The sequence below is a fragment of the Peromyscus californicus genome, unplaced genomic scaffold, assembly GCF_007827085.1.
Source record: "Peromyscus californicus insignis strain IS unplaced genomic scaffold, ASM782708v3 Scaffold_1__1_contigs__length_55948999, whole genome shotgun sequence".
NCBI classification, from domain to species: Eukaryota; Metazoa; Chordata; class Mammalia; order Rodentia; family Cricetidae; genus Peromyscus; species Peromyscus californicus.
In genome coordinates this window covers 54,777,833-54,804,404 of record NW_026294492.1, presented here as the reverse complement: position 1 = coordinate 54,804,404, position 26,572 = coordinate 54,777,833, and the positions used below count along the sequence as shown (strand labels likewise).

Below are 26,572 nucleotides of genomic sequence, written 5' to 3'. Positions count from 1 at the left end.
GTGCGGGGCGGGTGGGCGGGGCCGGGGGCGGGGCCGGGGGGCCCTGAGGGAGTCTCGCCAAATGAGGGACCGGGTGGGCGGAGCATGCTTGCGGGGCGAGGCTGACTGGCGGGGGCGGGGTGGGGTGGGGGGAGGAGTCCGGCCGAGGGCTGGGGTGGGTGGAGCCATCAGAAGGGGGTGGGGCCTTGCTCTGGGAGGCTGTCCCTCCTAGTGCCGGGGTGGGCCGAGCCTGAAGGCTACGTGGAGCGTGCAGGCTCCGCTACGGGTGGGGGCTGCTGGCCGGAACCAGTAAAGTTCTGCTGGGGCCGGATCCTTGGCCTGGGATGGTCCTGCACTGGTGGGCTGGGGAAGAGTCCAGCCCTTTGCTATGGATGGGGCCTGTGCGCTGGGACGGGATGCAGGCAGGAGCCATACTGGATGGAGTCTGGCTAGGGCAGCGTCCAGCCTTCTGCTAGGGGCGGGGCCAGAACGATGGGGTGGGGCCACCCTTCTGCTAAGTTTGAGGAACCGAGCTAAGGAGCAGGGCCGGCGGGCTGAGGGCTACGGATGGGGACAGAGCCATGGGGTAGGTGTTTATGGGGTAGGATAAAGTCCAGCCTTCTGCTGGTGGCCTAGCCTCCCACGGGGGAGGTGTGGCCTAGCCCGCTTGAGGCTAGGTAGAAGTCCGGGCCTATCTTTCGGCTGGGAGTGGGGTTGGAAGCAAGGAAGGGGCCTGACGGCTAGGGTAGATGTCCTGGGGGGTTGGGTGGAGTTCGGCCTTTTACTAAGGACAGGGCATGGTGATGGGGCGGGGCCTATGGGCCTGGGCGGGGCCTAGTTGTCCCGCCGTGAAGTTGGAGCCATGAGGGCCCAGGCGTACTTAACCGGGTGCAGGACAGTGCCGCGGAGGGTGGGCTGTGCTGGCAAGTTCACCGCCTAGGTTTCTGCAGGAGCGGGGCAAGATCCGTGGGCGCCTGGCATTTTGAGCCGGGCCTGACTTTCTGCATTTGCCTGACTGGCTCGCAAGTGTGCTGTATTTACTGTCCAGAAGCCTGTCTGGAGAAGCAGCTAAGCTTGCTGATCTCAATATGTCCGCCTAGCTGCTCCTCCAAGTTTACTTTTTATTTGCATTTATTTGTTTATTTAAAGATAGGAGCTCACGCCGGGCGGTGGTGGCGCACGCCTTTAGTCCCAGCACTGGGAAGGCAGAGCCAGGCGGATCTCTGTGAGTTCCAGGCCAGCCTGGGCTACAGAGCAAGATCTAGGACAGGCACCAAAACTCCACAGAGAAACCCTGTCTTGAAAAACCAAAAAAAAAAAAAAAAAAAAAAGCCGGGCGGTGGTGGCGCACGCCTTTAATCCCAGAACTCGGGAGGCAGAGGCAGGCAGATCTCTGTGAGTTTGAGGCCAGCCTGGGCTACAGAGTGAGATCCAGGAAAGGCGCAAAGCTACACAGAGAAACCCTGTCTTGAAAAATAAAAAAAAAAAAAAAAAAGAAAAGAAAAAAGTCTAGACATGTATTGGCCTGGTGTGGTCCAGGAAGCCAGCCCTTTCCCAGCCTCTCACCCACGTTTGCCCCTTACTTACCAGCTCCTGTTTACCCCTAGATGTGGCGATCTGATAATTTTTCTGAGCAATGCTGGAAGGATGTCTGGGACAGTAAAACAATTAGCCTTCAGAATACGCTACAATAGTACCTGTTGATACCCTCATTTTACAGATGGGGCAAACTGCTAAAAACCAGGAGAGTGGAGATTCTAACCAGGACTCCAGGTTAGAATCCTGACAGTCTCCACTTTGTTTTGGGGTTTTGTTTTTTAAATTTTTATGTGCGTGGGTGTTGTGTCTGTTTATGTCTGCATCCTCTGTGTGCAGTGCCCAGGGAGGCCTGAAGAGGGCATGGGATCCCCTGGAGCTCAGTTACTGGCGTTTGTAAGTGCCCCGTATGGCCCTCTGGAAGAGCAGCCAGTGCTCTGAACCATCTCACCAGCCCGGCCTTTGGTTTGTTAAGCAGCTTGTCATGCGCCTCAGGGTGGCCTTGAACTCCAGATCCCGCTGCTCTACCTCCTCAGTGCCAGAATCACCAGCGTCTCCTGCAGTGCCCGGTGTCTGCAGCGCTTGCTCAGAATGAGTCCTGGGCTTTGTGTCTGCCTGGAGAGTACACTCCCCACTGAACTCCAGCCCCACCCCAGCCTCCACACTCCACTGCTCTGAGTGGTCCCGCCTGAAGACCTCATGAGGTCTAATTAAAACATAAAATAGGAAGCTTTGTAAAGCAGCCCTCCAGAAGCGAGGGGATCTCTGTGAGTTCCAGGCCAACTAGAGCTACTTAGGGAGATTCCGTCTGCAAACAAAAGCTTTGGCCTGGAGCCAGGTGGGGGCGGGGTAGGAGTGCTCACCTTTAATGGGAGGCAGAGGCAGGCAGATCTACAGAACAAGTTCCAGGACAGCCAGGGCTACACAGAAACCTTGCCTCGAGAAACCAAAAGAAGCAAACCAAAACAAAGAAAAAAACCTTTGGCCTGATCGATCGGAAAGCAGCTCCTGCTTCACTCCGTTCTCTACGGTTTGAGCTGCTGTGCCCACCGGAAGTGAATTGTTTGATTGTTTGGTTTTGTTTATTGACACAGGACCTCAGGTCACCCTCAGATCAGGCTGTCCTTGAACTCACAGAGATCCGCCTGTCCCCCCTCCCCGTGGCTCTGGGGGTCAAGCCCAGGGCTTTGTGACGACCAGAAGAGCACTCTGCCCACTGAGCCCCAGCCCCATATCTAGTCTTTCAACAATATGTTAGTTTAAAGGGCTCAGGCCTGGTCCTTCTGACCACATCCTGTGCCTGGTGTCCCCCAGGCTTCTGAGCTTTCCATTCACCCGGTCCTCACCGGGTGGCGATGTCAGCTGTTACAAAAAGTCTCCTTTGGACCTGAGGTATGGCTCCATGGCTCCACATATAAGGGTGCTCGCCCTCTCAGACCTGACAACCCGAGTCCCATCTCTTGTATGTTGTCCTCTGACCTCTACATGTGGGTCATGGAATGCTCTGAAAAAAGGAGACACACCTTCTTTGGATTTTGTGGGGGGTTTTTTGTTTGTTTTAATTTGAGGTTGGGTCCTGGTCTGTAGCTCTGGCTGGCCTGGAACTCCTGATCTTGCCTTAGCCTCCTGAGTGTTGGGATGACAGGTGTGCACCCTACACCCAGATAGAGTTCTATTTATTTGTTTGTTTGTTTCAAGGCAGGGTTTCTTTGTGTAGCCCAGGCTGTCCTGGAACTCAGAGATCCACCTGCCTCTGCCTCCCGAGTGCTGGGATTAAAGGTGTGTGCCACCACCACCCGGCTAGCTTCAAATGTTTTAATGTTGGCCTGTGAGCATTTGGGGGCAAATTTGTGCACAGGGATGGCTGGCAGAGGGACAGGCTAACAAGACAATCTGGCTGGGCAGTGGTGGCGCACATCTTTAATCCCAGCACGTGGGAGGCAGAGGCAGGCGGATCTCTGTGAGTTTGAGGCCAGCCTGGTCTACAGAGCGAGATCCAGGACAGGCACCAAAGCTACACAGAGAAACCCTGTCTCAAGAAACCTAAAAAAAAAAAAAAAATTGTTACTCTATTTTGTCACCCAAGAGAGGCTTCACACTGGAGTATACAGTCCCTGAGAGAACTGCCACCTGGGGCCGCCTTCTCCTGCTTGGCCTGCTTTCCATCTGGGTCCTTAGGAGGTACCACTGCTCCACAAACAGCACTGTGGGCCATGTGAGGTGTTGTTTGTTTTGTTTTTGGTAGTTTGAGAATGTCTCACGTAGCCCAGGCTGGCCTCAGGCTCACTTTGTAGCTGAGGATGACCTTGAGTTCCCAGGTAAAGACCTGCTTTCCAATCTCCCGAGGGCCAGAATGGCAGGCTCGCACTGCTGTGCCCGGTTTCTGTGGGGCTGGGGATGGAACCCAAGCCTTGGTCAGTCTGGACAGGCCGAACCACCACCTTGTTTTATTTGTTTACTGAATTATTGTGTTGTTGTTATACACCTTTTTGAGACAGAGTACGCCTGGCTGCTTTTTCTTCTCATTATTATATGTCTTTTTGAGGTGGGGTATTTGATTACTACTACTATTATGATGTGTCTTTTTGAGACAGGGGCTCACTTTGTAGCCTTGGCTGGGCTGGAACTTGCTTTGAGAGGGAGGAGAGGCAGATTGTCCCGATGAGAAGAGAGCCGGCGGACAATAGACGGTAGTCTGTCTATGTGAGTGGTACCGGAGGGCATTGCTTTTTTTTTTTTTCATAGCCAGTGAACTTGGTTAACTTTTACTTTGACCCCAACGGGCCTTAACTGAATGACCTTGGGCAGGTGAGTCAGCCTCTGTGACCCTCTGTGTCATCCTCTGGGAAAAGGAAACAGCGGGAGGCGACACATGCCTTGCCGGGAACGCGCAGCCTGTGTTCTGCACCTGGCCCTGAGGCGCGGCTACAGACTTTAGCCCTCGTAGGCCCCCACGCAAGACTGAGACTCGCGAGTGGCGAAAAAGGGAACCCGCATCTGCGCCTGCGCGCGCCATGCACGCCCCGGGGCGCCCGGCGCCGCATGCACGCGCACGCACGCACGTGGCTGGCTCCCTCCGCGCGCCTTCTGGAGGCCAGAGACCGCGGAGGACTACATTTCCCAGAAAGCTTAGACTCGGCGGGGCGGAAGCGCGTGGCTCGGCTGGCCCCGTTGCGCCGGCGCAGAGCCCCGCGTCTCCCCTCATCAAGCAGGCACGCACGCGCGGCGCGCCCCTGGCTCCGCCCCCGGAGGCCCCGTGCGGGAGCGCGCCCGGGCGTGCGCAGGGCGGCGGCGCGGCGGCGCGGGGACGCGCGGCGACCGTTGGCGCGGAGGGAGGAGGTTCAGCGCCGCCGCCGCCGTTGCGCAGATCCGGGCCGCGGCCGCGGGGAGGGACGAGCGGTGACCTTCCGGAGGAGCGGGGCGCAGCGGGCCGGGACGGGGCGCCATGAACAGCGCGGGCGCCGACGAGATCGGGTGAGGCCACGGGGCCGGGCCAGGCTGCGAGCGAGGGAGGCCGGGGAGCCGGGCCGGCCGGGCCGGGACTGAGGAGAGCCGGGTGCTGAGGGGCGCCCAGAGGCAGCCCAGGGGTAACTGGAGGGACCCCAGATGACGACTCGCGGGTCCGAGGAGCCCTAAATGGTAGTCCACCGGTTAGGGGGACCCCATAGCGTAACTCACCGGACTGAAGGACCCTGAAATGATAATCAGGGTATTGAGGACTCCTAAGTGGAGCCCTGGAGTCAGGCAAGCACTGTAGGATAATTAGGGATGCTAAGGGACTCCCACAGGCGGTCTTAGGTGCCATTGAGACTACAAAGATGGACCAGGGTCCTTGGGAACCCCAAACATTAAATTGTCGAAGCTGAGGGGCCGCCAAAGAATAGATGATAGATCAGGGGGACCCCATAGGATAACTCTGGGGAGTGGGGAAGCCTGAAAGATAGATCACAGGTCATGGAGCCCCCATAAGATAGATTAAGGATGCTGAGAGACTCCAAAGGGTAGAGGTCGGAGATAAGCCCTCCATAAATTAGGTTATGGGTGCTGAGGGGTTCCAAAGTATAGATTACAAGTCAGGGAGACCCCATGGGGATAACTCAGGGACCTGAGGGGTACCCAAAAGATACGTTAGGGTGCTGGGGGTGCCTACATAGAACTGCAGGGAGGAGGACCACAAAGACTAGGTCAGGATGTTTAGGGGCTTCCTGAGTGGAGTCAGGGGGTCAAGCCGTCTCCAGTGATAATTTTGGAGGTTGTGGGAACCTCCAAAGGAGAGTTGAGGGATTAGGGAGGCCAGCAAATGATACTTAGTTGGACTGAGAGACACCAAAGGGTAGATCAGGTGTTGGAGGGACCTAAGTGGAGCGTGAGTGTCAGGGAGACCCCACTCAGATAAAATTCAGAGCGTTTGGGGCACCAGAGAATAGATTAGGGGTCAGGGATACCCCAAAAGATAACTCAGGGTGCCGAGGGACCCTCCACAGGAATTAGGGCGCAAGAGGGCCAGGTGGATGGGTGCCGGGGGGACTGAGGGACCCTCCCAAAGGATAGATTAAGGTGTAGGGGACCCCAAAAGGGAGCCTTGGTGCTATGGGAGACCACAAGCCATAATTGTGGTTAAGGGGAGATCATGGAGGTTAGTTCAGGAGACTAGGGGGAACCTCCAGCAGGAATCACAAGTTACAAAGAGCCCAGTGGGTCGTTGGGGAACCCCAAAGGATAGCTAAGGAACTAGGGAGACCTGAGAGGCTAGTTCAGGATGCTGGGGGGCTCCAAAAGACAGCTGGCCAAACTGGGGGATACCAAAATGGACACCCTGAGTCAGGGAGGCCTAGAAGGATAGGTAAGAAGTCAAGGAAAACTTATTATTCTGTCAGTGTATATTGTTGTTGTTTGTTCAAAGGGTCATTGAGAGCTCATCAAAAGAGAGCTCCCTGAGCTTGAGATTCCAAAGTGGAGCTCAAGGGGGAGAAGGGGACCCCAAATGATAACTTGGGGGACCAGGGGAACTCCAAAGAATAAGTTAAAGTGTAGGGAGACCCCAAAGGGGGTCCTAAGACCAGAGAGATTCAAGGATAGCACATGAGTCGGGGCGGGGGGAGGTGTGGGACCCCAAAGGAATTCTCCAGTGGATTAGGGAGCCCATAAGAGGGAGACTCTAAGCAATAGTTTAGGGGTCTGGGAAACCTGACAGAGGAACCCAGAAACCAGGAAGACCTTCCCAAACCAAGAACTCGGGGTGCTGGGGAAGTGTGAAGGGGAGCTTGAGATCTGGGGGTCTTGGTGGTATAGGGACTCTCACATAGGAACCTGGGGTCAGGGAAACCCCAAACAATAGCTCAGAATCCAGGGGGCTCTGTGCAGAGTGCTAGGAGACCCAGAAACAAGATTGAAGGATTGGGGGACCACCAGAGGAAGTTTTTGGGGCTGTGAAAACTGAGGTGGGAGTCAGGGAACTCACCAGGAGTCGAGGACTAGGGAGCCCCAGGCAGGGGCTGTGGTGGACTCCGTGATATCAACCAGAGCTTGAGGGTCTAGACAAACCTGCAGTTCTAAAGGGACCTGGTCTGGGAGCCTGGGGTCCCTTGGAACCCTGAGTGGGACAGCTTGGGTCTCCCCAGTAGGCCTTAAATGCCACTCCCCAACTGCTTTGTGAATTATTTTCTGGCCCAGGGTCTCTAAGTGGCATCCTGAGGCTCCCCCTGCAGGTGCAGGGACTTGGCAGTTGGCGCACATGGCCAGGCATGATGTGCGTTCATTTGCCTACCCACAGCTTATGCCACCAGGGTTGGAAGACAGTGAGACTCTCACATTGTACTTGGGGGTGCTCTGGTTCCTCTCAGTCTTCCCTGCATCATGGTTCCTTAGCAGATTTCTCTGCCTCATAGGAAGAGTTTGGCTACCCCCAGGCAGGCTTCCTGGGGTGGTGGGTGAACTGCCTAATGCCCTTGGTGTTGAGTGTGCCTGGCACAGAGGACCTGGATGTAGTGGGCAGGGGGTGTGCTTCCTGTGAATCTGTCCTGGGATCAGAGCACCTTGCTGAAGGAAGCGGGCTGTTGTACTTGGGCCCCAGCATGAACTTGAGGACTTGGCTGGTGCCTGTGTGGGTGGTGGGCCTGTGGCATCCTCACTCATAGCTTGGGGTCTGAAGGGCCACTGTGGACCTGGGAGGCAGGTCAGAGTTGCCGGCTCCGTCATCTGTTGCAGCCTTCCCCGGGACAGCATAGACCTCCAGGACGTTCAGTGACTTACCAGATCCTGCTGCACCACTGCAGCCTCCCACACTCACTGGGCAGAAGGAGTGTGTGTCTAGACTGGAGGAGCCCAGGAACCTACCCAGAGGGCGAGTTTTGTGGTTGGTTTTGGTTTTGAGACAGGGTCTCACTATGTAGCTCTGGTGGTCCTGGGGTGCACTATTATAGACCAGGCTGGTCTTGAACCTACAGAGATGGACCTGCCTCTGCCTTCTGAGTGCCCCAGATTAATTGTGTGCCCTTTAATTAAAGGTGTGCCTAACCTTTGTTTACAAAAGTTTTTATTGTTTTTTTGTTTGTTTGTTTTAGTACTGGGTACCTACCCTCGGGCCTGGCTCTGTGAAGAGCCAGATTCTAAAGTTGCAAATCACAGTCCCCAAGTGTATCTGTTGCTTTCTGAGAAAGTATAGCAGCTGTGCATCAGCAGTGGGACATCCAGGGTCCCTGTTAGAGTGCCTTGCTTCTGGGGCTGTCTTAGATGTGTGGTGGGTCCTTCTGCAGTTTCCTCTATAGACCACGGTCCTGGGTTCATTGGCCTGTGCAGCCAAGGCAGGTAGTCACCTGTAGGTGGGCGTCCGACTGTGTCACATCTGGTAGGGCCTCCACACTCATGCACGTATTGTCTGGCAGGCTCTAGATCATGGCAGGAGCTAGCCATTCTTTCTCAAGGCCGCTGCTGGCCAGAGCCTGTGCTGTGACTGTCCTTTTCCCAGGAGGTGGACGGAAGGTAGATAGATAGTGGCTTCCTCTGGAGGCAGCTTCAGTACCATTAGGGTCACCTCAAAGTTGGGCTTGTCTTGGGTTTTTTGTTTGTTTGTTTTCTGGTACAGAGCCCTGGCTGGTTTGAAACTTTGTTATGTAGACGAGGCTGGCCATAGACTCAGAAATACACCTGCCTGTCTCCTGAGTTCTGGGATTAAAGGCATGCACCACCGTGCCTGGATCTCTTTATTTACTTTTGGTTTCTCTCTGTAGCTCTGGCTGCCCTGGAACTTGTTCTCTAGACCAGGCTGGCCTCAAACTCAAGAGATCCTCCTGCCTCTGCCTTCTGAGTGAGTGTTGTGATTACATGTGAAGGTATGCACCCCCACCCCCACCCTGTATTTCTTTTAAAATTGTGTGTGCGCGCACATGTGTGCATGCATGTGCTTTCCAAGTTGTCATGCTTGGTGGCAAAAGCCTTGTGAGACATCCGGTTGGCCCAGAGGGCTGGATTCTCTGCAGGGAGTGTAGAAATGGGTGTTGCATCCTGACTCTGTGGTTTTCTGTATTGTGTTAGTCAGCCCATGCAGGAGGTTCGTGTGGCCTGCTTGCTAGAGCTGTCGCAAGTGTTCTGGTGGCGGGCTCATGCCCATGTTAGAGGCTCCTGCAGTCCTCTTGGATGGCTCAGGTCACTCTGCCCTTCAGCTCCCACAGCGACAGACCTGTGGGACAGGGTGGTGGGAAGATCTGTCTGACAGCTGGTGTGTACTGACTGCTGTCAGCATCCTGGGCATCCTGGAGGCAAGGACTTCACAGGAAGACCTGGGTCCGGCCTGTGCTGCCTGTCTTCTGTGTGTGGATGCTGGGCATCTCAGATGGGGTGAGCGCCTTCTTGCTGCACCGCCGGCAGAAGGCGGAATGCGGTGGCAGGCCTGTGAGAGGGAGGGCCAAGCTCACCGTCCATGCATGTCCCACCTAGAGGCCCCCACTGCTTAGTGTCCCTGCCCTGGGAAACCAGCTGCCTGGCCCTTAGACCTCACTGCAGCCGCTCCTTCTGGGACAGGTCATTGGAGGGTGTGGAGGAGGCAGGGAACCTGCTGGGGTGATCTCGCATCCATCTCGGAGTACTCGGTGAGGATGAGTGTCCCTCTCAGCCTGAGGGGGCTTCTCGGGGTGGTGTTCTGCGGGGGTGTCCTTGGCCTCCATGATGCTGAGCAGTGGTCCAAGATTCCCTAGGTTCAGCGGAGACTGGTTTGAGAGCAGCAGTGGGTGGCTCCACTGTCACTTCATTTGCAAGCTGGGCCGGGCTGCCTCTGCCCAGGGCCTTTGCTCCCTGGCTGCAGGCCAGTGGCTGCTGTGACCCGGGCTGTGGGTTTGACTGGCTCCCCAAAGGCTCTTGAGGATGCATCCCTTTTCAGACATTGAGTCTCAGGGTCACCAGTTTGAGAGGCCCAGGGGATGAGAGCATGGGTGTCTGTAACATTACTGTTAGTTTTTAGGGGCTGCCATTGTCGGGCTTGGGGTTGAGGTTTGGTCCGTGTGACAAGTGCATGCATGCTGAAGACTATCTGGGAGGGAGGGCCACCAGTAGAAGTTAGTAGAGTCACATTCTCATGTCCCTTCTGTCTGATGACGTGTCCTTGGAGGTGAGGTGGGGAGTCAGCCTGGGGATGGGCAGCAGGGCCTCTGCCTGACCGTGCACAGCCAGAAGCCTCTAAGGGAAATGAAGGCTGCAGGACGTGGGTGCGGGCTGCCCAACCGTGGAAGGTGCCCTGCGTCCACCAGCTCCCCCTGGAGGCACCTTGGTCGGTGCTGTCGTCCGTAGTCTGCCTGGCAGAGCTGAGGACGGCCTTCGCCAGCCATTAATCTGCCCTTTGGCTTCCCCTTCTCTCCACACCCAGCCTGGGTCTTAGTGACTGCCTCCCCTGGGCTCCGGGGGCTGGCCAGCAGGCCCTCCCAAGGCTCTGACTTTCCTTCCTTTCTCTTCCTTACTTGATTGAGTAGTTGTTCCCCACCCCAGCTTAGAGATCGGGTCCAGCTGCAAAGAAAGCTGCATCCTGGAACCTTCCAGAACCTTTGTGAGCATGTGCCTGTGTCACTTGATGGGCTCTTCTGAGCCAGGTACAAACTCCGTGCACGGGCCAGGAGTCCTGCTTTCCTCAGGCATGGCCGGAGACAATAGCCACACCAACACACAACACATGGCTCCTCTTGGACACCTGCAGCGTGTGAACTGTAGGTGTGGATGTGCTCTGCTGCCTGAAGCCAGGAAGAGATGGCACCTCATCCCCCACTCTAGGTGCCGTCTGTGTTTCAGCTATGATGGTGATGTGGCTGGTCGTCCGTCCGTCCGTCCGTCCGTCCCCTTTAACTTGCCTGCCTTTAATCCCAGCACTTGGGAGGCAGAGGCAGGCGGATCTACAGAGTGAGTTTCAGGTCAGTCAGGGTTACACAGAGAAACCCTGTCTTGACAAACCAAAAAAGAAAAAATCCTTGTCTGGCCTCCAGCTTTTGATCCTTCTGCCACAGCCTCCTGTTCTGGGCTTGCTCTATGTGCCACCACGCCTGGCACCTTCCCAGTACCTGTGTCTGAAATTGCACTGTGGTGGGGGGGGAGCCTGGACCCACCTGACCGGTTCCTCTTCCTGGCCCAGTGGCCTCCGGCTTTGTGCTGGCTTTGTTCTGCTGGCAGCGGTTGGTGTTGTCAGCCTGACTTGCTCTGTTTGGGTTTCAGTGGGCATACCTTGCCCTTCCCAGCTATGGCCTGAGCAGACACGTGGTTTATGTTAATGAGGCCGGGCCTGGATCCCTCGCACAGATTCGGTTCCAGGAGGGCAGTGGGCTAGCAGCCTTGCCCTTAGCCCTGCCCAGCAGACCAGGCGGGGCCCCTCTTCCACCCTGCGAAGCAAGGGACCTGTGTGGTCGGTCACTCATGCTTTTCTATGGCTGGCACTCTGCTACGGGACTTTGCTGTGAAGGGTGCTTGGGCCATTTGAGGGCTCTCATGTCTCTGGTTTCTAGTCTGGCATGGTGTAGTTGGCTGCCCATGGGTGGCAAAGGGCACGGGGGAGGGGACAGGGTGTCTGGTGTTTCCTGCAAGGTGAGCAGATTTCTTATGTCTGAGGAATGATGGTGGTGCTGGCTCTGTGGACCCTTCTTGCTCAGGGACTTGCCCCAGGTGTCCTGCCTAGAGTCAGCAAACAGAGCTCCAGGGGGGCAGACTCTCCTGTCTCCTTGTGTCCCAGAGCTAGGGAGGGATCGAATGACTCTTGAGTCCCCGATGCTTCAGGTGAGGCCCCAGGCCATTTGATACACCGCTTCTCTTCACGCTGGTGCAGCTAGCCTTGGAACCTGTGCTGTGTGGATAGGCCCAGGTGTGTCAGGGAGGCTTTGTCACGACTGTCGCCCGGGGCTCGTGGGGCCATGTCCTAACATCAGTCCTTCTCTAGTTCTCTGGCTGAGTGTCTGCAGAAGCTGCCTGCGGGCACTGGCCTGTCACAGTGGTGCTTTTCCTGGGAGTGTGACTCTGACAGGGTCGTCTCTGTGGCAGCAAGGGTATTTCTCCTGCTGCCCTAGTGTGGATACCAGAAGTCCTTCGCTGAGCTCTGTGCCCCACAGGTTGACTGAGCACATTCCTCTTCCTGTGGACTGGTGTGGGTGGGTGGGACACCCCTACAGGGATCAGCTGACCCTGAGCCTCCTCTCTCTGCAGGAAGCTCTTCGTGGGTGGCCTGGACTGGAGTACCACTCAAGGTAGGAGCTGTGGCATCCAGCTGTGGACAGGCTTGGCTCTGGTGCCCGTGGACCTAACTGTCCCTCAGCAGAGCTTGCTCTAAAGTCAGCATGCCTGGGTGGTGGTGTCCTGCCTCTCCAGCCTTGTCCTCCTATTCCCTGCAGTTAGTCCACACCCTTGTAGCATAAGGCAGGATGGTTTGGCGTGTGAGATTTCCTGTGCTTTCTCCTTGCACCCTGTGCCCTCTCCCCTGGCAGTGAGCTGCCAAGCAGCTTGGGTGAGGCTGATGTGCTGCAAAGGCATGTTTGTGTGTGTGCATTTTATGTTCCTATGTGTGCTGAGGCTATGGCTAAGCTAGGGACATGTGCATTTTATGTTCCTGTGTGCTGAGGCTATGCCTAAGCTAGGGACATGTGCATTTTATGTTCCTATGTGTGCTGAGGCTATGCCTAAGCTAGGGACATGTGCATTTTATGTTCCTGTGTGTGCTGAGGCTATGCCTAAGCTAGGGACATGTGCATTTTATGTTCCTGTGTGTGCTGAGGCTATGCCTAAGCTAGGGACATGTGCAGCTTGTGTTCCCCGTGTGCTGAGGCTATGCCTAAGCTAGGGACATGTGCTTGTGTTCCCCGTGTGCTGAGGCTATGCCTAAGCTAGGGACATGTGCATTTTATGTTCCTGTGTGCTGAGGCTATGCCTAAGCTAGGGACATGTGCATTTTATGTTCCTGTGTGTGCTGAGGCTATGCCTAAGCTAGGGACATGTGCATTTTATGTTCCTGTGTGCTGAGGCTATGCCTAAGCTAGGGACATGTGCTTTTGTTCCCGCCTCTGAGCAGAGACTCTGCGCAGCTACTTTTCCCAGTATGGCGAGGTTGTGGATTGTGTCATCATGAAAGATAAAACCACCAACCAGTCTCGAGGCTTTGGGTTTGTCAAGTTTAAAGATCCCAATTGTGTGGGGACAGTGCTGGCCAGCAGACCACACACCCTGGATGGCCGGAACGTAAGTGACTTCATGCATCTTTGCCCACGTGTCTGAATTAGTTGTCTGTCGGGTTCAGGCTACTGAAGATGGGTGTGTTAGAGGGTGGAGCCTTGAGGCCACAAGCCCTGGGGTATGTCGGGTGCTTGCAGCAGTGGCCAATGCAATGCTCTTTGAAGAGGGAATGCTTTTTGCTCACCTCTGGCTTGACATTTCCTACAGATTGACCCGAAGCCATGCACACCCCGGGGGATGCAGCCGGAGCGAACACGGCCCAAGGAAGGCTGGGTAAGGCTAGACTGGGCTGGGCTGGGGCTTCAGTCCTGCTGGAGGGTCGTGGGTGGTCACCATTCCCCCCCTCTGTTCACTGACACAAGGGAAATGAGCCATTGAAAGCCAAGTCCCTTCATCTTGGGCTGGGTGCAGATTCTCACTAGTCCTACTTAGGAGGCCGGGGCGGCTCAGGCCTTAGCAGCAGGAGCCTCAGCATTCCCTGCCTGGCAGCAGACTGCCTTCACTTCCACATGGACCTGCTCAGCAGCCAGGGAGTCTGTGCTTACACTGAAGGGCACCTGGGGCCTTTGCAAGTGGCTCATTTGTTTTGTGAGATGGTCTCAACCTCTCAAGTGCTGAGATTTAAGGTGTGAGCTGCCAATCCCCAGTTGCTTTCCAAATTTATTGGTATTTTTTTCGTGCATGGGTATTTTCTTTGCATGTATGTCTATGCACTGCTTGAGTGCTTGATGCCCAAGGAGGCCAGAGAGGGTGTCAGATTCCCTAGAACTGGAGTTGTGACAGTTGTGAGTCACCATGTGGGTGCTCAGGATCAAACCCAGGTCCTCTGGAAGAGCAGCCAATGATCTTAACCACTCAGCCATCTCTCCAGCACTTTCCTATTAAGGCATTCCCTCTGGCAGGCGGGCTTTTGGACCCAGGCCCAGCAAGCTTATGACTGTTGACAGCCTCACCCCCTTTTCCTTTTAAGAAAGTCATTTTCCAAAAAAGTTGTAAACCTGGCACAGTGCTGTGCTCACTGCCTTAGAGCTGGGCTACAGCTCGTCACACAGAGTCCTCAGCAGGGGTGTCCCTGCTATGGACTCCATGGGACTGGCTGGCTCTGACTTGTGGGGTTTTACCTTGTAGGTTGCACTCTGGGCTCCTCAGTGGGTCAGCCTGGTGTGGCACGCTGCTCACAGGAGCTCCTTACCTGGCCGAGCCCACTGTCGTTAGCACAGTGGTGTGCTCCCCTGAAGTCTAGTGTGTCCTGTAGCCCAGGCTGGCCTGGGACTTAGGATCCTCCTGCTTTGGCCTCCGATGCTCAGCTGACAGCTCAGTTTAGTCTCCTAACCCAAAGTGGTTAGGACCATGGGGATTGTGATGTCCTCGAGCATGGGGCCATGCGGACTGTGATGTCCTCCAGCATGAGATCATGGGGACTGTGCAGTCCTCTTAAATGGGACCATAGGCAGGAGGGTGGGAGGCTTATGTCCTCCATGGCTGCTCCAAGCTTTCCTCAGTCCGTGTCCCCAGGTTCTCACCACCAGCTGGTAGCCCTGAGACTGCCTTTGACGTTTTTGCCCAAATCCCCATCTGCACTGGAAATGGAGGTCACTGGTGTTCATTTGCCAGCATGTAGGAGGCCCCAGGACCATCTCAAGCCCTGGAATAAAAAAAGAAGATCATTTTCATCTATTTGTTTCTCCCTCCCCACCCCCATTTCTTTTTTTGTCTCTCTGTGCAGCCCTGGCTGTCCTGGAACTCCCTCTGTAGCCCAGGCTGTCCTGGAACTCCCTCTGTAGCCCAGGCTGGCCTTGAACTCAGAGATCCACCTGCCTCTGCCTCCCGAGTGCTGGGATTAAAGGCGTGAGCCACCACTGCCTGGCTATTTGTTTTTGAGACAGGGTACTCTGTAGCCCTGGTTGGCCTGGAACTCCCAGGGATCCCCCTGCTTCAGACATTGCAGGGTTGTTGCAGGCTTGGCTTTTTTTGTGGTTGTTTTTACTGGTTCTAATTTTTAATTACATGTGTGTGTTTTGTGCCTGTGTAAGTGCATGTCGCAGTGTGTATGTAGACATCAGAGGACAGCTTGAAGTTGTTTCTCTCCTTTGACTCTGCTCCAAGGCAGAGTGTGTGGGGCCTGTCTCCTGTGTCCCCAGAGCAGTGATGCAGTTTTGGCATGTGCTCTGGCTTTAGCTGAATCGGAGACCGTGTGAGCTGGGGTGGTTGTAGGTGGGGATGGGAAGTGCACACACACACCTTTAATCCTAGTATCTGGGGAGCAGAGGCAGGTGGGTCTCTTGACTTTAAAGTCAGCCTGGTCTACACATAGAGTTTCAGGCAGACCAGGACTGCATGGTGAGACCCTGTCTCCAAAAGAGCCAAGCTGAGCCAGGGCCAGGGCCAGGGCGAATGGTCTGCCTCTGGTGTCCCAGCCTTGAAGAGCCTGAGGCAGCAGGACTGCCGTGAGTCGAAGGCCAGCCTGGGCTGTGCAGTGAGACTGTCTCGGAGGAAGCACAAAACTACGGAGAGGGTTGTGTGGGAGCAGCTGTGGGGGAGCGAGCCGCCAAAAGTCACTGACCCCCTCCTCCTCCTCCTCGACAGCAGAAAGGACCCAGGAGCGACAGCAGCAAATCCAACAAGATCTTTGTGGGGGGCATTCCCCACAACTGCGGCGAGACGGAGCTCAGGGAGTACTTCAAGAAGTTCGGAGTGGTGAGCTCTGCGCGCCACCGTGGCCATTTCTGGGCACATCCCCTGCCATGCCCCACACCTGAGTCTCCTCATCAGTGTTGCCGGGGGCTTTGGGAAGAGCAGGCCAGTGGGCAGTGAGGAGTTAGCCGTGGCTGGGAGGCATGCTGCTTTGTGGTGGCCAGGCAGCTGGCCCCACATAGGGTTCTGGTGTGGGAACCACTGGCCTCCCAGAGACTGGATCTCCTCATGGCTTCTTGTGGGGCCTTTCCTCTGGAACAGGCTGGAGCACTCTGCTCACTGTGGGTTTTTGAGCTGCAGTGTGAGGCAGACAAGACATCAGAGGCCTGAACCACCAGGCATTGCACTGGGGTGTGATTAGGCATGGCAGTACCCAGGTGACCATGAGGATGCTCATTACTTTGGGGTGGTGGTATGTCCATCAGACAGAGCAGAGCACAGGCCAGGGGAAGACTGTCTGGCATCTCCCAGACCTCGTCCCTCATGGGACATGCAGCCAGGATCACAACTGTCTCTCATTTGGCTGGTTCCCTGGGACCTGGAACGGGGGCTGGGTGGCTCTGTGGTGCCCGCCTCATCTCCCCTTTGTCCACAGGTCACCGAGGTGGTCATGATCTATGACGCAGAGAAGCAGCGGCCTCGAGGTAAGGACTGAACCCGTTCATCCTGACCCATGTCCTCCCCTCAGATGGCAAACTATCTCGCCCTAGACAGGCCAGGGTCGGATGCTGCACAGCCAGTGCCATTGGCCACATGCCGAGACACAGATTTCATGCCTCCCACTCCTCACACATTGCTCCCCCCTCCCTGTGGGGTGTTTTGACCACTCAACACGAATAGCAACCCGACTTCTGGTTTTAAAGGTCTTCCAGAACACAGGCTTTGAAGCCCTCATTCCAACTGCCGTCTGTGATTGACACTGGCCTGGCTGCAGCCAGGTCAAGCAGTGCCCTAGACTCATTCCACGCTGGCCAGGGAGCAGGTGACACCCTTGCTCTCCAGCCCTTCTTGTCTTTGTGTGGCTGTTTGCCACCCACATTTCTGCTTGGGCATCCATTTTGGGCCAGAGCGCTCCGTGCTACAGGACCTTCACCTCACACAGCCCTTGCTGCCTTCACACTGCCTGTCCCTCGGCCCACACAGCCTTCGTCCACATGTCCCCTCGTCAGAGGCCCTCCTCAGGTGCCCGTGGCACGACACCACTCGGGAGCATAGTTTGCCATTTGAGCCTCCTCCATCCGTTCAGGACGCACTGCTCACTCGTGTGGTTTAGCTGTTAAGTCTTAGTCTTAATTTATGGTAGACATACATGCTTAATGACGTCCGTAGTGTCATAGGATACGGTACCGTTAAGTAAGCTGCTCCTCTCTCTGTGATTGTCTGTGATTAACGATGTCTCTCTAGATCTCTCTCCAGGTGCTAAGTTAAGTCACACAGGTACAGGCCCGCCCGCAGTCAGAGGACGGAGCGGCTTTGCTCCCGTGGGGTGTAAACGAAGTTTCAGTGTGTTTGTCCCGCTGCTGCCTCTGACACAGCCTTGTAGACAGCCTGCCCCGGCTCCTCCCCCACGACCCACGGCCTCTTGCACTGTGCCTGGACCCAGCCAGCCCGGTGGCTTCAGACACTCCCGCCGTTTGAGAGAATGTCAACTTTTCACATGTCTTCATCACTATGTTGTGTTCCAAATGCCGCCTCTGAGTTTGCGAAGCCTCGGTGTGCGGGACTCTGAGGGCAGCCCCTAAGTGCTCCCGCCCACGGCTGGCACCGCTGCCGCCCTCCTGCCGCCCTCGCCTGGCCCGGCCAGACCCAGCTAGTGTTGCTGGCCTGCGCTGGAGGGGCAGCAGGAGCTGGGCCAAGAGCTTTGGGGCTGGCATGTGGGCCTGTGTCCCCTGGGGGCTTGGAAGTGTCCCAGTGGGTGGCAGACAGCAGTGGTTGGGTCAGCAGGGCCCCCTTACAGCCCCTCTTGTCTTCTTGGCTTTGCTGGCTCCTCAAAGGTCTTGGTGGGTCTCAGTGTTCCTTCTCCTTCCTGCTCCATGTCTGCTGACTTGAGACAGCAGGCCATCTTGTCCCTGCAGACCTCTTGGTCCCCAAGCGCCCTCCCTGTCTGCAGTCTCCTGCTCTCCTCTGTCCTGTCCCTGGTCTCGTCTCTTCAGACTCCAGCTCCCTCGACTTCAGCCTTACCGTTCCATCTGGCTCCCTTCTGGCTCCCTTCGTGCCTTGACACGGTCTGCACAGGACAGCAGGAGCCCCTAGCCCCACCTGCCCTCCTCTGCCATCTCACCTCTGCTCCCTCGGGCACATTTTCTTCCTGCTTCATCTCTTGCCTCCCACGTCCTCATAGGGTTATTGCCCTGTTCAGCCGCCACATCCCATCTCCGTTAGCTGTGGTCCTGTCCTAGGCCGCTCCTTCCCAGCTCCCCCCCGTTCAGTGCACAGGAGACCCTCGTCGCTCACTCTTCTGCCTCTGCTGGGGAGTCCTCTGAGTCCTCGGCACTTCTGTCTTGACCCCCCCTCACCCTTGGCTCCCCGAGGTTTCTGGGCCGGGGCGCCGCAGGAGATGCTAGCGCCAGAGCCCTGTCCCTCCTGCCCCTAGCCGGGTGGCCGCGCCTGCCCCAGACCAACCAAACTTCGTTTATACTGCCACTTTCTTGTGTTTGGGAAATGCTAAATTTTTTTCCTTTGAAATTTTTTTTCTTTTTCTTTTATTTTTCTTTTTTTTTTAATGACACCATGCCTCTTGCTGTTGCTGCTGACAGCAGAATTTGACCTGCTGGAACCCGTTGTGGCCTGTATCTTTGTGTATTACCTGTATTTACCTATATCGTATGTGCATAGAAGAGTAGGACTGTTAGACATAGGACTCCGCGGGCTTAGCCAACAGCGTTGGGTAAGCCTGGCGAGGCGCCATAGGACCTGCACTCGGTACCGCCTAGAACAGCGGGGGCTGCTGTGAGCACTAGCTGCGAAGCCAATTGCAAACCCCGGGGGAGAAGCTGGGTTTCAGAAAAGCCAGAGCACACCACATGCTCCCACTGCCTCCCAGGCACCCGATCCCCATGACCACACTGAGCCCGGAGAAGGGGGGGTGTCACTGTTGTCCCCCAGCCCCATGGGGCCATGGCCCTCTGCCTGCTGCACACAGGCTTTGTCTGAAACCCAGCTCGAGCCCGTGGCCGCCCTGATACTGTTCATCATCCTGTTTTGTGTCACACGCCCTGCTACCTTGATTCACTCTTCGTCGTTGGCTAGGTTTTGGATTTATTACTTTCGAGGACGAACAATCAGTGGACCAGGCTGTCAACATGCATTTTCACGACATCATGGGCAAAAAAGTGTGTAGTTGTAGTTTTATTTTACCTTAAGACCAAGCCGAGCCGCGGGCAACGAGGGGTTTCACTGGACAGTGGGGACTCCCCAGCAGGGCACTGTGGGCACTGCCCATGGACGGGGGACGGGATAGGGGGCGGGGCCCTGGGAGGTGGGCCACCTTCAGTGAGACCCTAGTGTTGCCTCAGGCTCGGTTTCCATGACCACTCCTTCAGATGTGGCCCAGCCCCTTGTGTAACAGTGACCTTAACGTGATAAGAGCAGGAGCCTCCACCAGCCGAGGTCCAGCTCCAAACTGAGCACTGAAACATCCTGAAGGATTGGTTTTCTGTCGGGTCACTTACTGTGAAACTCCGGGACCAGCCACATGCTCTGATAGCACTTAACCACGTGCAGTCAAGTGACCTTTGGTGTTCCGTCTTCATACTGTGTTGCTGCCAGAGTGGGCAGGGCGGGCCCGGGGCCTCCCGAGATCCCAGGCCTCAGATCTCTATAGCCGCATGCACAGGTTTCCCATCCAGCCCTCGTGAAGGCCACTCCAGCCACCTTAGCATGCATGACCACCCTGGCTGGCTGTGTCAGGCCCTAGCTCTGAGACGAGATTACCTGCCACTCCTGTGGCTGCTTGTGCTGGACCCAAGTACAGAGGGACAGGGGCATCTCTTGCTCTGGGACCGTGCAGCGGCCCAAGCTGTGGCCTACAGGCTCATCCTGTCATCCTGGACAGACCCCTTGAGATGGGACAGCTTTGTTCTGACACCCCCTGAGCTCAGTTGAAGCCAGCATGCAGAGTGGAGGGACAGCACCTGCCAGCAGTCGAAAGGGCTGTCTGGGGGTGTGGGTCAAAGGTCCTGTGACGGTACAGATTAGAGAAAGCTCAGAAAGGGTTGTGCAGTGCCACCCTATCCCCAAGTCCCCTCCCTCAGAGACCCCAGCCTACCCATTGCTGACCTTTACTGGTCACTGCAGCCCCTGGGGGACTCTAGGTGCCCAGAGCTGGGCTTACATGGTGTTTTAAAATCCAGACTGAGAAGCCGCAGCCCAAGTTCCTCCAGTCTTGGGTACACACTGCTCTGTAAACAGGACAAGTCCCCAGGGGCCGCGAGGGCTCGTTAACGCCTAGCTCTGATCCTGCTTTCACACTGCCCCGGCTAACAACATCTGCTTCCCACCAAGTTCCCACTGCCAGGGTCGCCTTTGGGTGCTGGAGGGAGTGGGGGTGGGACTGCTGAGTGCTACTTCCTGCCTCAGGGCCCTACCAGAGTCTGTGTTCTGGGCCTCCCGCTGGTGCCAGGCAGCCTGGACAGGGCTGCTGAGTCAGTCACCAGTGTGCCCTCAGAAGAGAGAGTGCTCCCCTTGCCTCCTGGCTAAGTAGGTCAGACACCAGCTTCTGTTAGGTCCCTGTCTGCTGTCCCCTGCTGAGCCAGGACTGGGCTGCTGCCGAACACAGTATGAAGGTTGCTTACTGATCCCAATGTCCATTTATTGCATGTTTGTTGACTTTTGTTAGCTGTACCGTAAGGCTCTTACATCCATCCCTCTGCCATTCCTCTGAGTTAACTGAGGGTCTTTAAGCATTAGCCTGGGGAAGGTAAGTCTTTATCTTCCACTAGACATTTGAAATAATTGAGTCAAAGCCAGCGTGTTTCTCAGGTATGCAGGGGGGTGGCGGGTGGGAGGAGACTGCCTCCTTAGCGGGGTACCCCTCGGTGTCCCACCTGGCTGTCTCCCGCTGCTTGCAGTGGGGGACACAGGGCGTCTTCCAGATGCATCCGCTGTACCTGAGAAACATTTTTATACAGAGAAATTAAAGAGCAAACTTTTTTTCTTTTTCTTTCTTTTTTCTTTCTTTTTTTTTTCTTTTTCTTTTTCTTTTCTTTTTTTAAAGAAAGAAATCTACTGGCCTAAGTAAGCTTTATATTAAGTACTCACTCTAAGTCGTAAGGCGTTAAGTGTAGTCATAAGTCACCACGGGTGTCTGAAGGGCGGGGCGCCGCGGTGGCTTCTCCCTAAAGTGCACTTGGTTTGTTTAGGTGGAGGTGAAGCGGGCTGAACCTCGGGACAGCAAAAACCAAGCACCAGGACAGCCAGGAGCCAGCCAGTGGGGCAGCCGCGTGGCACCCAGCGCAGCCAATGGCTGGGCAGGCCAGCCCCCACCCACATGGCAGCAAGGATATGGCCCACAAGGTGAGGCAGGGGCCCACTGAGGCACAGGCCGTGCTAGGGCGTCCTGGAGGTGGTGGCCGCCTCGCTGTCCCAAATGGTGGGCTAGCCCCACTGCGGAAGCGCCTGCCCGGGAGCCCAGGCCGCAGGAAGGCTCGAGGGCTCTTGAGTTGGCCTTTGAGGACCGTGTGGTGTCATGGCCAAGTGTGTCACCACTTCTGTCCAGTTCCTCGCTGGCAGCAGTAAACACAGGAGCTGCCAGTGGCTGCCTAGAGGACCCAAGTCTACAGAGGGCCCTCCTGTTTTCTGGAATTTTCCTATTTGACTCAGTGCTGGAAGTGAACACAGGGCACACGCTAAGTTGATGCCTACTGCTGACACCATAGCCAGCGGACAGTTTCCTTCTTGAACTTTCCAGCCCTCCTGCCTCTGTCTCAAAAGGGCCAGGAAGGCAGGCCTCCACTGCCACACCGCTGTGTGGGTGAGTGAGGCGGGCTCCTCGCCACCCCAGTTCTCTCTCCTGAGGGCCCTGCAGGTGGCTCCACCCCGTCCACTGCTGAGTGTGTGCAGCCTGGCACGCAGTGCCCGTTGGCAGTGGTGTGGGGAGGGCTTCGTCCAGGAGACTGGCTGACTGAGCCGGTTGGTGCTGCCTCTGCCAGAATTGGGTCGCCGTGTCCGGGCCCCGTCCTGCTGTTTTCCTTGTTGCTCTCACAAGAGCAACTGATGGAAGAGTTTGCTCTGGCTCCCAGGTGGAGGGCACAGACCGTCCTGGCAGAGCAGGCCCGGCGGTGGGCAGTACCTGGCCTGTGCTGTAAGCAGCAGAGAGCTGTGAACCTGGTGCTTGGCCCTTCTCCCTTTTCCTTGGGTCGGGACCCCAGCTGTAGGTGGCCCTCCCCTCAGTTAGCCCTCTTGAGAAACGCGTGCACACGCCTGGGAGTTTCTGGGCAACACTAAGAGAAGTCGCTTTGGCAGGCTAACTGGCACCTTCTCTTCTGTTTTCTGTCTAGGAATGTGGGTGCCGGCAGGACAGGCCATTGGTGAGTCAGGTGCACACCGCAGGCCTGTCGTGCTGTGTGCACTGGGGTGCTGGTGCAGGGAGGAGACCGTGGATCGGACCGGGGTCCGGGCTGCGTCAGGCCGCCCTGCCCACCCTCACCTACCTCCTCTCTGTTGCAGGTGGCTATGGCCCACCCCCTGCTGGCCGAGGAGCCCCGCCCCCACCCCCGCCCTTCACATCCTACATTGTATCCACACCGCCTGGAGGCTTCCCCCCGCCACAGGGCTTCCCACAGGGCTATGGCGCCCCACCTCAATTCAGTGAGTGCTACCCCAGCATGCCAGCTGTCACCCACCCTGCTAGGCTGAGAGTGGCCACGCTCTGCACTGGTCCTCCAGGGCTGGCTGAGTTCACAGTGGGTCCTTGGTGCTGTGTGCGGGCTGGGCCAGTGGTGTCTAGGGACAAGGCAGGCAGTGTGTAGTAGAACTCGAGAAAGGAGCTGAGCCAGGACATCCCTGCTATTCCCAGTGGACACGTACTAATGAGACCTGCGGCCCACGCTGCCCAAGGCAGAACAGTTGGGAGCAGCTCACCTGTCTGGCCTGGCCTGGACCTCGAAGACACAGCCAGCTCCGGTGACTGACCTTCTGAGCAGTCTGGTGGGATGATTGGTGGTGGTTTTTTCTTCTGGTGTGGGGTAGAGGCTAGGGCCTCTTGGAGCTAGGTAGGCATTCAGCAAGGAGCTGCACCCTGGCTTCCAAAGTGTTGACCTGGAATTCCTAGGTTGCGTACATTACGGCCTGGTGCTGTAGTCTGGCTCTGGGCTGAGCCCCGGGCCTGCTGAGGTGTCTGGTAGAGCGTCTGGGTGGCCACTCTGACCCATGCTCAGTTCTGCCCCGGTACTGGCTGTTCATGTCTTTCTCTCCTGTCGCTACAGGTTTTGGCTATGGGCCTCCGCCCCCACCTCCTGATCAGTTCGCCCCTCCAGGGGTTCCTCCTCCACCTGCTACCCCAGGGGCTGCCCCGCTGGCCTTCCCGCCACCTCCGTCTCAGGCTGCCCCCGACATGAGCAAACCCCCAACAGCCCAGCCGGACTTCCCCTATGGTCAGTATGGTAAGTGGCTGTGGCCAGCTGCTCCCAGGATGGGCAGGAGCAGGAGAGCTCACCAGGCTGGATTTGGGGTGCTGTGTTCCATTTTCCTGTCCTTGGGGGACTGTGGGCTCCCAGAGGTCCTGTCGAGCCCTTGGTCAGAGTTACCCTAGGCTCCACCTCTGCAGGTGTCTTCTGGGGGAGTCTCTCTTTGGTGCAGCCATAGGCTAAGGCAGGGTCACGGTGGGCTCACACGATTGCTGTCTGTCTGCTGGTGCCCCTGTGGAGCCCAGTGCCAAGGCCAGCCGTGGTCAGGTGGGTGAGTGACCTGGCAGTGGGAGGGGTGGCCAGGCTCTGTGTTGTCGGCTCCTGTGGAAGGCCGCTTTCCTGGCTCCACCCTGCCGCAGCTGCCCTTGGCCTACCAGGTTTCTGTGCTGGACACGGTAGAGGACTTCTGCCCTGGGTTTGAATCCACACTCTTACACATTAGTGTGTAAAGCATGTGTCCCTTGGGGTGACAGCCTGAGCCTTAACCTGATGGTGTGGGTACATGTGTTTACTATGGCGTGTGGGCAGTGGGCTACCTTGGAGCTGGTTCTTGGGTCCCGTGTCTAGGCAGGAAGCACCTCACTAGCAGCCTCCCCCACCCCCTCTCTGAGATGGTTTCACTTTGACCTCACTGTAGCACAGGTTGGCCTTGAGCTCGAGTGAGTTCTTCCTACTTCAGCTCCCGAAGGGCTTTGAGTTCTGTCTCAACAAACTCAGGCTTGTGTTTTTGTTGGTTTTGTTTGGTTTTTGAAATAGGGCTCAACTATGTAGCCCTGGCTGGCCTTGAACTCAGAGCCTGCCTCCCAAGAGCTGGAATTGAAAGTGTGTACCTCTGCATCTGGCTCCTGTTTTTTCAGAAGGAAATCTTTTTTTTTTTTTAAGATTTATTTTATTATGTACACAGTGTTCTGCCTGCATGTGTCTTTGCAGGCCAGAAGAGGGCACCAGATCTCATTGCAGATGGTTGTGAGCCACCATGTGCTGGGAATTGAACTCAGGACCTCTGGAAGAGCAGTCAGTGCTCTTAACCACTGAGCTATCTCTCCAGCCCTTTTTTTTTTTTGGTTTTTTTTTTTTTTTTTTTTTTTGGGTTTTTTTTCGAGACAGGGTTTCTCGGTGTAGCTTTGCGCCTTTCCTGGATCTCACTTGGTAGCCCAGGCTGGCCTCGAACTCACAGAGATCTGCCTGGCTCTGCCTCCCGAGTGCTGGGCTTAAAGGTGTGCGTTTTTTTTTTTTTTTTTTTTTTTAGACAGGGTTTCTCCGTGTAGTTTTGGTGCCTATCCTGGATCTCGCTCTGTAGACCAGGCTGGCCTCTGCCTCCCGAGTGCTGGGATTAAAGGTGTGTGCCACCACCGCCCGGCAGGGAAATTCTTCTTAAAAATTATTTCCTTTGATGTGGACTTGGAGTTTATGTGCACCATATGCATGCAAGAGCCCTCTGAGGCCAGAAGGAGACATCATATCCTCTGAAAACTGGAGTTGCAGGCGGTTGTGGCCATGTGGGTGCTGGGAACTGAACCTCCGTGGATCCCCTGAAAGAGCAGCCGTGCTCTTGTGGTGGATTGACTTCTCCAGCCCCGTTTCCTACATGAATATGACGTGCTTGGGTCGCGTTCACACAGCCTGAGGACCTGAAGTGGATCTCTGAACACTGCGAAACCTGCTGCTGTATCGTGGCCACGGGCTGTGTCTACGCCTGGTGTGGCACTCTGAGCCAGGGCTCCCAGGTCTGGGGATGTGTGGCTTTCTCCCTACTTCCCTCTGCTCTGGGCAACTGACCTCAACCATCCACAAGCCGGAACCGTGGGGCCTGGGTCCCCGCGTGCTGGTGCTCTGGATGGGGTGGCCTGCACAGGGCCTTCGCGCACTGGCTGGGCAGGCAGGGAATGGTGTCATCCTCTTCACAAAGCTGCTCCCGTGACACACATTGGCAGCATCTTGTTGAGAGACACGGAGCTTGGCTGAAAGGGTTATTGGGAAGTTAGGCTGGACCCCAAGACTGCCTTGTCCTGTTTGTGACAGTCAGCTCAGGTTGTGCCTGCTCTGCGGGATGTGTGGAGTGCATCGGGGCTGGGTGATAGGCCCCCCGCAGCCCCGGGCTTGACCATCCAGCCCCTCTCCTGGGGACTAAGCCAGGCAGGGATGCTCTACCCTGATCTAAGCTAAGCAGTCTCTCTCCCTGCAGGTTACGGGCAGGACTTGAGCGGCTTCGGCCAGGGCTTCTCGGACCCCAGCCAGCAGCCACCGTCCTACGGGGGCCCCTCAGTGCCGGGCTCAGGGGGTCCCCCCGCTGGTGGCAGTGGTTTCGGACGCGGGCAGAACCACAATGTGCAGGGCTTCCATCCCTACCGGCGCTAGCCAGGGGGATGGCGCCAGGGCAGGATTCGGGACTGGTGAACTCGTGACAATCACACACTCGGGCAAAACAAACGACCACTCGACCTGGGGGAGGGGGGCAGCGGAGGCCGCGTCTGGACTGAGGTTTTAAATATATTTCTTTTCTCTGACCCATCAGCACAATAAAAACACGTCACTGGTTCAACAACAGGGTTTAAAAAACGCCTTCAGCTTTAATTCAGAATTTCAGGTTTCTTTTTCTTTTTTTCTTTTTTCTTTTCTTTCCTTCTTTGAGATTATTTTCCCGAGCCTTTTGTTTTACCGTATATTGTAAACTTTTATGTTAAAGAAAAATATACATTTACAAATTGTGAGATTTTTAAGAGAAATTTTCTACGATGTATACTGGCTTATTTTTTAATTTAAAGCAGGGTTCGGGTGCGGGAAAGCGGGGACCCTGGCTCCCGCCGGCGCGGGCTGGGGCGTGGGCAGACTACTGCGTGCATTTGGTTTTTTGTTCATTCCTTGCTTTGAGCGGCTCGTGTGGCTGTGGGTCCACAGGGCCCCTGGCCCAGGTGGCAGTGCTGACGTCACAGGTGACCTGGGCCCCACACAGGGGCAGGCCAGGCCTTGCTGGAGGCCCCTCAGCAGGGCTCAGGTTCCCATTGACCAGTTTGACCCGGTTTGAATAAAGCAGCGTGTTTGGATCAGAA

General features: G+C 56.2%; 1 protein-coding gene across 4 annotated transcripts; it reads left to right on the top strand.

Annotated features, from left to right (window-relative positions):
- Window positions 1-483: 483 nt before the first annotated feature.
- Dazap1 (DAZ associated protein 1) lies at window positions 484-26,572 on the top strand. Of its 4 annotated transcripts, none has more exons than XM_052747225.1 (12): window positions 484-565; window positions 12,184-12,224; window positions 13,043-13,209; window positions 13,411-13,476; window positions 15,790-15,900; window positions 16,493-16,541; window positions 19,147-19,229; window positions 21,258-21,411; window positions 22,395-22,424; window positions 22,564-22,704; window positions 23,322-23,498; window positions 25,708-26,572. In XM_052747225.1, exons 1-12 carry the CDS (start codon window positions 561-563, stop codon window positions 25,878-25,880), a joined length of 1,197 nt encoding a protein of 398 aa, XP_052603185.1. In that variant the 5' UTR covers window positions 484-560; the 3' UTR covers window positions 25,881-26,572. The 4 variants fall into 4 exon arrangements, with proteins under 4 accessions (XP_052603185.1, XP_052603184.1, XP_052603183.1 ...); XM_052747224.1 differs by lacking the exon at window positions 484-565 and adding an exon at window positions 4,811-4,989 and having other exon boundaries at window positions 15,793-15,900; XM_052747223.1 differs by lacking the exon at window positions 484-565 and adding an exon at window positions 4,811-4,989.

What these genes read in the sequence shown, in the direction of transcription:
- Dazap1 (XM_052747223.1), top strand. Translation starts at nt 4,961, where the DNA reads ATGAACAGCGCGGGCGCCGACGAGATCGG. An exon ending in CACGGCCCAAGGAAGGCTGG is followed by an intron (nt 13,477 to 15,789) that starts GTAAGGCTAGAC and finishes CCTCCTCGACAG; the next exon opens with CAGAAAGGACCCAGGAGCGA. An exon ending in AGAGAAGCAGCGGCCTCGAG is followed by an intron (nt 16,542 to 19,146) that starts GTAAGGACTGAA and finishes GTCGTTGGCTAG; the next exon opens with GTTTTGGATTTATTACTTTC.